Here is a 10,787-nt window from a genome sequence, read left to right as displayed (position 1 = left end):
CTTGGTCGAGAAGACCACTCCGTTCGCCGTTACAAGCGTGATTCTCCTCCCTTGAACGCAAGGATACTCTGTGCGAAAGCATATATTGTATGGGTGACGGTGACGCAGTTGGGTGGTCAATCGGTACAAAGCCTCGTAGTATTTCCACTGGCACTGCACCTTGTTTAACAGCACCGGCATCGTCCCCAGCCAGAACAAACCCAGAACTCAGCACTGCGGATTTTGCACCCTTTAAGCTCTCCCAGAACCAAACATAATCATGTATCCCACAGCTAGAGTTTGTTAGACGTCCATCTGGTCGATCTACTCTCAATTGCTCATCTTTTGCATCAGCATTGACACGTTGAGCTAAAAATTATTTTTTCAACATCTGATTGCGCCCCAGTTCTTAAAGTTGGCGTGGAATTCCTGTAAATGAGATTTGTTACTAAGGCCAAGAAGTCGTCGCAAGTCGCACAAAGCCGGCCCTCATAACGATCTAGTTTCCGCCCGAGGAAACTCAATAAGCTCTATGGACGTACGAGGTACCTACGTCCGACTTCGTAGATCTGAATCGGACCCCATCGCGGAGGATTCTCCAGATCTGAGGTATGCATATTCCGGCATATGCCGCATTTACGGGGAGGATTCATCGGACAGTGACTGCTTATCGACGAGATCGTCTATGTTGTTGGAAGAAACAGGCTCTTCGTTCGTTGGAGTCTATGATCCAAGATCGAGCAGCAGTGGGCGAGTGGATGAAGAAGACCTCCGGACGGAGAACCTACCTTCGTTGCTTGCCGTGTCACCATCTAAACAGGTTGATATTGGCACACAAATATCGAAAAGCGAACCGTCGCTCAATGATACAAATAGTGCCTACGAGGCAGCAACGTCCGTTCGCAGTCTGGCTGACCCAGCCACTGATGCCATTGTGCATGGCCAGCAAGCCAGCCATCAGCCCAAGCTCACATTAAAAGATCAAACGCAGATGTTGATCTGCCAAAAATCTATCCTGCGCGACATCTGCGCGGTATCTGCGGAGGACGTGATAGTCACTGTACCCCAGGCGGCGAGCGTGGAAGACGCATTCGCCTGTTTGACACCCGTAAGGCAACAGACCTCTCTAAAACCAGCGTCAGCTACCCGCAGCTTCAAGGCAGTCCCCAGCCTGAAAGTCCACTAGAAGCCCTGGAATCCAACACCCACTTGGCCTTGACGGTTGGAACTGCGGAGTTAGAGTCGTCCTCTACACCACCCGTAACCTCCTACGCGGAAGCGGAGCCGGAATTGACCTCGGCGGGACTTCACTCCATGTCGGAAGAAAAGCCGAAACTGACATTGGGGGTACTTGAGCTCATGTCTACCCAGCCAGTGTTAGAAACAACAATTGCTTTCCCTGGTCCCGCGGACACCATCTCACCCCTGAGTGATATCTCGCCCTCGAGTGAATGGCACGAAAATCAACATGCGACTCCCACTATTGTCGTGGCAGAGCAAAAACAATACAATGTGCCTCAGAAAGAGCCGGGAAGATATGTCCATACAGTGTCAGCTACAGACAAAGTGTATGAATCATATGAATCGTATTGGAAAAAAGCTGAAGGGTCACTTGTGGCTGCCACATCACTGAAGAGTAGTTTGACCGCTGGAACAAACAACGAAGACTCCTTCCCCAATGCGCAAGTAACATCGTCCTTGATGACATTATCTCCTGAAGGAAGAAATCATATATCTCAGGATGTATCGGTGGACTGTAACCCGGACAAGCCGATCTTTGGATCATACCCGAGACGATGGAGCAATAAAAATGCTGTTCTAACGTCCTCGAGATGGTGGAACATTCCCAAATCAATTGAAGTGAGCCCCGATATACCGTGTCAGAGAACGCCGGATGTGAAGAGGGGGTTGATTTGCATTGGAGATTCCCTAAGTGGAAAGACCAGTCTTTTACTGTAAGTCGCGGCCTCATTAGAGAAGCGAGTCACCGACGCCACTGACACATCAAATCTTCACAGTCGGCAAGCGAAAGGATATTATCCATTTGTAGGTTTCATGCATTCAGGGATGCTGCCCACCTTCATGTCAAGCCTTCTACTTACCAGAGCAGTTAAGTTCCGGAAGTACCACGCTCTGCTTAGGCTGTTGTACCTACGCTCGAGTCTCGCACGAATGGATTGAGCTCGAGCTCATGGACACGCCAGGAGAGGAAACCTTGAACCCGCGCCGCCAGGAATTTTATGCGGGCTCGCACGTGGTTTTGATATGCTTTTCTCTTGTCGAATCCGACATAATCGACAACATCCAGGAAAGAGTAAGCGAAGATTTGGAGATCGAAATCTTCCTAGCTAACACGGATGTGATATAGTGGGTAGACGAATTATCGCAATTTGGACAATTGCTACCTACTATCATGGTAGGCTGTCAATTAGATCTCCGCAACGATCCCGACACAATCGAAGGGCTCCTACACACGAACCAACATCCTATTACATCAGCAGAGGTATGTCCACCCTTTACTTCGCCTGAAGTCGATCAGGCCAGTAGCCTCACAAAAATTCGCTGTAGGGTAATGAGATTGAAGATTGGTGCCATCAAATACCTAGATTGTTCTGCAAAGACCGGAGAAGGGGTTCAAGAGCTTTTCAACTACGCAGCACAAGTTTCCCTTCTCGCAGAGGGCGAAAGGCCTAAATCTAGACTTCTGCGCAAGTTCTTTCAAAAACCCCCTTCACCAGATCTACGCAAGTCTCCGTCGTTCTCTGGTCAAAAACGAGGCAGGCCCTCGACGTAGGAGTTGTACCATACCACACTGAGGATGAGCCGATGATTTGATTCACTCGGAACATAGTCTGGACTAGGTACTCACACTGAAACCCCTTCATTCGGCATATCATTAATGGAATTCAGGGGACCACTTCAACCACATTTCTCTGCCACATGGGTACAGCTGCAAACTACTGCCTCGTGATAGTGCAGAGACACAAACTGCCACCCCACGGGCTTGCGGAGCAGCACGCCAGTTATACCGCCCCATCAATGCATGACATGGCACGTAATCGACACACGCCTCAAATCCGTGTGTCTACGTAGCTGGCGAGAGCCTTGTGTACTCGCTAAGACGAGGATCTCTCCTTGGACCGATTTTCGAAAAGATTCACTCCCAAACATGTGCAGGTTGAAAATCACTTCATGATTGAACCAGAACGGTTCCGGCTTCAAGGTTTGACGCCCCGCGACAAACCTCCCCACACTGCCCCCTCGACCCACACCCGGGTGGCATTTACAACTGCCGACTGTTCGGAAATCAAGGGTTGACGCGAGAGATATGTTAATTGTAGATATTCATTGCATTACTATTTCCTAATATCTGTGAGGTGCAGGAGAGCATGGAACTTCACCTGCAGCAACAATAATCTAACGCGACCAGACTTCACCCCTCTGCGCCCGCGACAATGGCGAGCATCAGCTCACATAAAGTTGCCGTACTCGTGGTATGTGTCATGCTGGGTGTCGTATCGCGCAATATGAGCCACGTTTTGACATAGTGCAGAGAGGAGAAAACGGATCATATGACTTCGAGCTCGCGAACAGGGAAGTACCAGCACTCCAACCAACCGATTTGCTTGTGAAGCTCTCGGTCTCTGGAATCTGCGGTTCTGACTTTCTCCTTGCCTCGGGAAATGCTGGACCAACTCGAGACATACTCGGCCATGAGGGCGTTGGTCGAGTCGTCGAAATAGGATCTGAAGTTCCGCCTTCTCTGGCTGGAATAGGAGCCAGGGTAGGTATTGCATGGGTGAGGGACATATGCGAGAACTGTGCGTTCTGCAGAATGCCTGGCGGTCAGGGTGAAGGCCATTGCTTGGAAATGCTATGCTCGGGTTTGAAAAGAGATGGCACGTTCGCGGAATATGCGATTGTGCCCTCTAGGTTTATCGTGCGAATTCCTGAAGGTGTGCCTGACCACTTGGTTGCACCCATTCTTTGTGGTGGGGTCACGGCCTATAAGGCTCTCAAAGTCAGTGGGGTTTCCTCAGGACAGTGGGTTGTGATATCAGGGGCTGGTGGAGGATTGGGGTCCTTGGGCATTCAATATGCCAAAGCCATGGGATGCCGTGTCATCGCCGTCGATGTTGGAGAATCCAAGAGGGAGTATTGCCTTCAGACAGGCGCAGAGGCATTCTTTGATGGACTAGAATTTGATAAGAGTGCAATACTGGAACTGACTGGTGGTGGAGGAGCGGCAGTAATAGTGACAGCAAGTTCAATCTCGGCATATCAGGCCGCTCTGGACTTGGTGGCTCCAAATGGATCGTACGTCTGTGTGGGCATCCCGCCACCAGGGAAACAAGTTGGCTTTGATCCCATCACATTGATTAGCAAGAATATCAAACTCATCGGTTCGGCGGTGGGGACGAGACAGGATATCTGGGATGCGATTGAGTTTGTTGCACGAGGAGAGGTCAAGCCAAAGGTGGAAATGGCACGTCTAGAGGACCTTTCGCAGATTTCAAAGAATTTCGCGCAGGCAAGTATCCAGAATGCAGATGTTGGTACTCTTGACAAACACTGACTTTGAGAGTAGACTCTTGGAAAACACGTCATCCGATTTTGTGAGGAGTCTCCAGCTTGATTAGAATTGGAGGGAAGAATCCTCGTGTTGCAATGAACCACACGCATCACATTCACATGCTCACGGAGTAGTAATTGAAGTTGGCAGTCTCGATCTTCGATTGATGGCTCGCCGTGCTGCATGTACAAGGATCATAACTGGCCGTTCGGAAATCCCGGTCCGGATTCTGTGACTCGATTGGACTGAAGGGCCTCTTCCCCGCAAAGCAGGCCGTTGTCAATCGACTTACCACATCCTTGTCATTCAACAACAATCGTTGCAACCATTGGGGAAAACTTCGCAGTACGAGCTCGAAGCTTCTGCACCAAGCGTAGTGGAGGAATGAGCTGTATCTTATATCAGATGACAAATAAAACCCCTCTTGCCAAAGGATAATCTAGACTTCGTCTTGCCCAGAACCTTCAGCTGTAGAATTGACCAAACTCTTGCTCCCTATGCAACTCTGTAAGCTTCTCAAACACAAAATCATTTAACCAAGACAAAGGATTGCATAGCCAGAAGCACAACACAATGGCAGCACGACCGCTCCTGGTTGGGCTTGCATCCGCACGGATTGCCATATTGAACACCGGGCTTCGCGGCACTGTGCCTCAACGGACCTTCCGGCCATCAATAATTCGAAGGGCACCTACCGTAGCGACCTCAACGCCCTCAACAAGCAACACAATCATCACCCCACCACCAACGTCTTCCCTTCCACCTGAGGAAGTAGCATATGAAACCAAGCACGCCGCATTTCTCGGTGAGGCAGACAGTAACGACGGACACGAGGCATTCAGGGACGCCTACGGAGCGCCATTACCGGCGCTGGATGCTCAGAACTCGGCATTCCTGGGCGAGGCAGACTCGGACGACGCATTTGAAGCACAGAAAGCAGCAGATGGTGATAAACATGAACCACTCGATGCTTCCCAATCCGCATATCTGGGCGAAGCAGATAGTGATGATGGATTCGAAGCGGACGTCGAGGTGTACCCTGAGGAACATCGACACAGGATTGAAGATACCAGTGGGAGTGGATTGCATGGGCAGAGTGGTGAGCAGGATGGTAGAATTGAGTGAGTTGTGCACACTGGGAAATCCATTGATACTGTTCGTGGGTCAGTGAAACACGGTTCTGGTTGGATTTGACCTGAAAATTGAAGAGAGCTATCAGCCTTTTGATATATCTGTAATTTTTCACCCGAGTAATGTGAAACATCCGAGTCACTATTATCAGCTTGTGCCTCGAGGACCGAGGATAAAGGAACGCCAGGACTAGCACCCGATGCCGTCAATTGGAAGCCATATACGAGGAACAGAGGTTGAACTCTTTACCGGAGCACACGAGCCCCAGCTACTCCTTCTCGAAGCTATCATAGTCCTCCTTGGACATCAGGCCCTCCAGCTCTTTGGCATCCGTGATTTCAATCTTGGCGAGCCAGCCATCTGTTTCGGGCCCTTTGTTGATTGTAGCCGGCTTCTCTTCCAGTACGCTGTTGTGCTCAATGATCTTGCCCGAGACAGGTGTGAGGATGTCGGACGCCGACTTGACCGACTCGACTGCGCCGATGACATCTCCTTTGCTAACCTCAAGATCGATCTCGGGCAGCTCGACGTAGACCACGTCGCCGAGAGCCTTTGCGGCATACTCGGTGATTCCCATCGTACCTGGGGTGGACACGGTCAGTCTGTGACTGGAGAGTGAAGGAGCATATGATATCGTGAATAGAGGAGGACAGTACCGGTGACACCATCAGTATCCATCTCAATCCACTCGTGGTCTTCAGTGTATTTCTTAACATATACTATAAGTCCCAACATCAGCTTGGGGATCCGACCGTGGGCTGCAGGTCTACCGACAACTTGACCGGGCAGAAAATGATCTGCGCGCACCGCCGATGTAGCGACACGTTTGTGATCTAAGAGGAAGGGATGAAGTCGTAAGTCGTTGACTGGCAAGTCGAGAGACTAAGGGCAGCAGCCGGCTCAATGCTGAGTTGTTCATGGTGAAGATACACTGGGATGTAGAGCTGTCTTCTGCGACTCAAAATCAAAGGAGGAGAAACCCAAAAGAATGTGAGCGCTCTGGCAGTCACTGGCGGGTAAGTGCGCCCTTCAACTTTGATGTTCAAGGTCAAGTTCAACTGGCAGTGCTCTGCATTGGCGGCGACATATCCGCCGCTCTGTTCGGCGGAGAGGCTGCGGACTTAGTCTTGTGTTGCACCGTATCTTTCTAAGTCGTGGCTATGTATTGTACTCCACCGTACTTTTAGAATCTCGAATTGAAGCTGGCGATTCTGCCATCACCATGGACAGACTTCCCTTTCGCTCAACACCACCAACACATCCCGACCATGCTTTACGAGCTGATAGTAGTCGCCCGGCCGGGCAACGTCAGCGCCGTCAAAGAGTACATACTCCCCCATTCCGACTCCTGTCCACTCATCAAAGCCACATCTCCATCTCCCTTTCATCCCGTCTCAAATCTCAAGAACTAACCTCCTGCTCCCAGAATCGCGCGAATAGCGGGCTCCCAAATCCTCAACAACCGGGGCGTGATCCGAGGCCTGAAGAACTGGGGGCAATTCGACCTTCCCCGACCGACAGTCAAACACCAAGCCCACCACCGACAAGGTCACTACTTTGTGATGCAATTCGACTCGTCGATCCGGGTGCAAGAGGAAGTCAAGCGCACGTTGAGTCTCGATCCACGCCTGATACGATATTCGGTCGTCAAGATCGGCGATAAACTCGGCGGCGTCAATGGTGCCATCGAGGATGTGACGGGCCAGATTCCTTGGAATGAGAAGGGTGAAAGCTTCGATTATTTTAACAACATCCTGGGCAACCAAAGTCTCACGGCGCCACATACTCCCCCTGCAAAGGCAACGTGAAACCGAATAAAGACAAAGCAAAGGAGGAGGAGCAAGGGACTTGATCATAATATCTACATGTCGAAAAGAACGCCCGCTATAACAGGAGTGGTATCATCAAAACAAGCTCCATCGACCACCTTTGTCCTTGCCCGGAGAGGAGACGCCCACACCCGCGCCCGCCGCCTGCTGAGACTTAGTTCTTCCTTCCAACTGACGCAGACTCTCAATCTTGGACAAGACCAACTCCAACATCTCCTTGCGCTTGATCACATCCAAATGGCGACGAACCTTTGGATCTTCACGGGCGAAGCGTTCAATCTCGGCCGCATCCAGCTGGCGACCGAGCCGGATATCCAGCTCGCGAGGGAAATTGTAGTAGAACTCTGAGAGAAGCTCGACGTTTAGGAAGAGCACAGCCGTGGATGTGAGCTTGTCTGCCACCACATCGAGGAATACTTCGGGGCAGTAGTATTTGTTCTTGACATTGGCGCACTGCTTCGACTTGACCGCTAGCAGTCGCATCTTGATCATCTCGGCGCGATCTCGGAGGAAAACCGCTTCTCGGCCTGTAAGATATTAGTTTCACAACCAGACATGTTATAGATTGTACAACACTTAAACATACCTGTTTCTAGCAGTGCCGACGAGAAGCCCCCTGCACCTCCTCTCCCATTACCCTCAAGTATCACATCTCCTTTGCGGACCCGATCGATGAAGCCCGTGACGTCTCGTAGTTTTCGCGAGCCGACCGAGGCTTCGAGTTGTTTTTGCGCAGCTTCACAAGCTTTGAGCTCACCTTTCAAGACGGTCGCGACGTTCTCACGACCTTTTGCCCACTCGTTGTTTTCCACCTCAATTTCAAACTTGAAAGGCTTGATGCAGTTCTCCACTTGGTCGCTTGTGCTGTAGAAGCGATCATTCAAGATACTCGAAGAGGCATCCACAATCGCCCGTTGTGCGTATGGATGAGAGGCAAAAGTAGACGTGGCAATCAACTTGTCAACCTGACTTTGCAGCTCAGAGGCCACCACGGTAGTCGCAAGTCGGCCAATCCCCAATTTCGTCAGCTCCCCAGTCGATGCATCCAATTTACGCTGCCAGTAAAGCGAATTCGGGTCTGACTTGGGTAGATCTGACAAGGGATCGGCCTCGTAAGGTAGTTCCGACATCTCCTCCAGTGGCTTGTTCCAATATCGCTTGGCCAATAGATCCATAACTTTTTGGTCCAGTACTTCTTTCAACAACGCTCGAACTTGAGGTCTACCGAAATGTTCACTGAACTCTTTGAATGAATGCTTGAAGCTATCAAGACTCTCGGCCAAGTAGGATTCCGCGCTCAGGGGTCGGTCATTATATTGTACTTTGAATTCATATGTTGCTTCTTCCAATTCTTGGACAATTGCTTCTCGTGTGCCAGCGAGACTTGATGCCATGGTTTGCTCCAGCACGTGCATCAATTTGTGTCTCAGGGTCGTTGTCCCGACAGCTAATTCTGATTGGGCCCCGAATTGTACTGGGTGGGCTGAGAAGTATGCGTTTTCGTTCTTGACAATGGCGTTGGTTATATTTTGACCCGACCGAGAGAACAGACCCGCCGTCTGGGGTATCTTGCAGACCACTCCCACATAGCCTAATCGCAGTGGGTATTTCCGATCGGACAAGATCTCGACACCACGGTTGGCATCCACCAAATCCATCTTGGTAATGACTCCAATGGTTCTCTCACCCCTTGGGTCCACTCGACGGCTTGCTCTTAGGGCAGTGGAGTTGGCCAAATCGACGTCGGCAGCGGAAATGGCGAGGATAACATTGGGAGGTTGGATATATTTGTCGCACAGGTCGGCAATTTTCTGTTTGAGTTCGACAGGTTGGTCTTTGCCAGAAACCTGAATATAACCCGGAAGGTCGATCATCGACAAGTCCGGGACATTTGGGGAGTAGATTGAGAGTTGTATAGGATCGTCAGTGACACACTGTTCCGCCGGCACAGCCAGATTGAGGTCGGTCAGCGTTCTCTGAATTTGGGAGAAGTCGGTAATCTTGCCTAGACCAAGGGCCGGGAATTCTCCATACTCGGCCTTTGCATCGGGAGTGTTGACCAGAGTCAATTCTATCGGCCGCCGAGTGACCATGTTTGAACCTTTGGGTAAGAACTCATGACCGACAATGGCCTCGAGCACTGAGCTTTTGCCAGACGACTGAGATCCAATGACCACGATGGATGGTAAAGTCAAGGCACCTCCTTGTCCAACGGTGTTCAAAATGCTCCGGATTTCGATCATCTTCCGCGTCAACACCATCATTTGATCGTCCCGGGCGATTCTGGCATCTTGTCGCTCGTCTTGATCTTCCGTCTCGCCCAGAACCAGAGCAGCCCCAGATGCAGCAGCAACACTGCCCACCTTTTCTTTTCGGGGTGGTTCTGGGCCAGACCCTCCTCCGCCCGAACTCTCCTCTTTCTGGAACAGTTGTTGTAGCCACTCCGGGAGATGTGCATCATCTTTAGTACGCTGCCAGCCACTGCCTATCTGGTCCGCAATACCCATGGCACCACCATATAGACTGGAAGATGTGTCTGAGACCTGATCCCCTGCTCGTTTCAAAACGTCCATAGCATAGGTGCCCGCCTGGGCTGCCTGATACTGGATGTAGGCGAGACCGGCGATCATGCTCGCACCGAACATTGCCGGAATGCGAGCCAGTTTGAGAGCGAGTCGAGGAAGAACCCTCGCAAAGGAAAAGGATCGAATGGCGGGGACATTGTGGATGGTGTTGTAGCCGGGTGGCCATCGTCGAGGCGGGACTCGTCCAGAAGGCCTCAACATGCCACCGGCAATGGACTGGGCATGATTGTGTAAAAGACGTGCGCGAGCGACGGTGCGCTGGCGCAGCAAAGGTGCGACCCTGGTGGAGAGAAGCCTACCATTCATCACCGATCAGGATCCAGCATCAAGGCCAAAGTTGATGAGTTGAGGAGAGATAGAATGGGTTGCGGTTCAAGTCTGGCATGACGGAGTGGGCAGTGGAACCTTGAAGTGGATTGACGATTCGGACGTCAACAATTGCAGTCACATGTCTTGTTAGTCAGTTCTTAGATAAGCGACGTCGGAGATCACATGATCTGAGGAGAGATCATGTGACTTTGATGACACGATCTGACTGGTGGAGCACGACATGATCCTTTTTGGTGGCGGTGAGGTCCTCCCATGGCCACTCTCAATCCCAACGGGTCCTGTCTCAGCCTTGTACCAGGTGGCCTCACTTGAGCATAAGAAGAGTCTCCTTTCCAATTATCCATTCAACTTCGAAAGCTG

General features: G+C 51.0%; 5 protein-coding genes across 5 annotated transcripts; 3 read left to right on the top strand and 2 right to left on the bottom strand.

Moving 5' to 3' along the window:
* Positions 1-3,434: 3,434 nt before the first annotated feature.
* Positions 3,435-4,555, top strand: LTR84_009180 (uncharacterized protein; the record flags this gene model as incomplete). The annotated part of the gene is made up of 2 exons (XM_064852722.1): positions 3,435-3,473; positions 3,533-4,555. The coding sequence occupies 2 exons, from the start codon at positions 3,435-3,437 to the stop codon at positions 4,553-4,555; spliced, it is 1,062 nt and encodes a 353-aa protein (XP_064701186.1).
* A 570-nt stretch (positions 4,556-5,125) lies between these two features.
* LTR84_009179 (uncharacterized protein) lies at positions 5,126-5,677 on the top strand (the record flags this gene model as incomplete). The annotated part of the gene is made up of 1 exon (XM_064852721.1): positions 5,126-5,677. One exon carries the CDS (start codon positions 5,126-5,128, stop codon positions 5,675-5,677), a length of 552 nt encoding a protein of 183 aa, XP_064701185.1.
* Positions 5,678-5,951: 274 nt separating this feature from the next.
* On the bottom strand, positions 5,952-6,418 carry LTR84_009178 (uncharacterized protein; the record flags this gene model as incomplete). The annotated part of the gene is made up of 2 exons (XM_064852720.1): positions 5,952-6,265; positions 6,340-6,418. The coding sequence occupies 2 exons, from the start codon at positions 6,416-6,418 to the stop codon at positions 5,952-5,954; spliced, it is 393 nt and encodes a 130-aa protein (XP_064701184.1).
* Positions 6,419-6,951: 533 nt separating this feature from the next.
* On the top strand, positions 6,952-7,491 carry LTR84_009177 (uncharacterized protein; the record flags this gene model as incomplete). Its single annotated transcript, XM_064852719.1, has 2 exons — positions 6,952-7,007; positions 7,110-7,491. 2 exons carry the CDS (start codon positions 6,952-6,954, stop codon positions 7,489-7,491), a joined length of 438 nt encoding a protein of 145 aa, XP_064701183.1.
* A 96-nt stretch (positions 7,492-7,587) lies between these two features.
* On the bottom strand, positions 7,588-10,403 carry LTR84_009176 (uncharacterized protein; the record flags this gene model as incomplete). The annotated part of the gene is made up of 2 exons (XM_064852718.1): positions 7,588-8,039; positions 8,099-10,403. 2 exons carry the CDS (start codon positions 10,401-10,403, stop codon positions 7,588-7,590), a joined length of 2,757 nt encoding a protein of 918 aa, XP_064701182.1.
* Positions 10,404-10,787: the final 384 nt, after the last annotated feature.

The sequence above is a fragment of the Exophiala bonariae genome, assembly GCF_035927105.1.
Source record: "Exophiala bonariae strain CCFEE 5792 chromosome Unknown scaffold_36, whole genome shotgun sequence".
NCBI classification, from domain to species: domain Eukaryota; kingdom Fungi; phylum Ascomycota; class Eurotiomycetes; order Chaetothyriales; family Herpotrichiellaceae; genus Exophiala; species Exophiala bonariae.
This window is presented reverse-complemented; position numbering and strand designations above follow the sequence as displayed.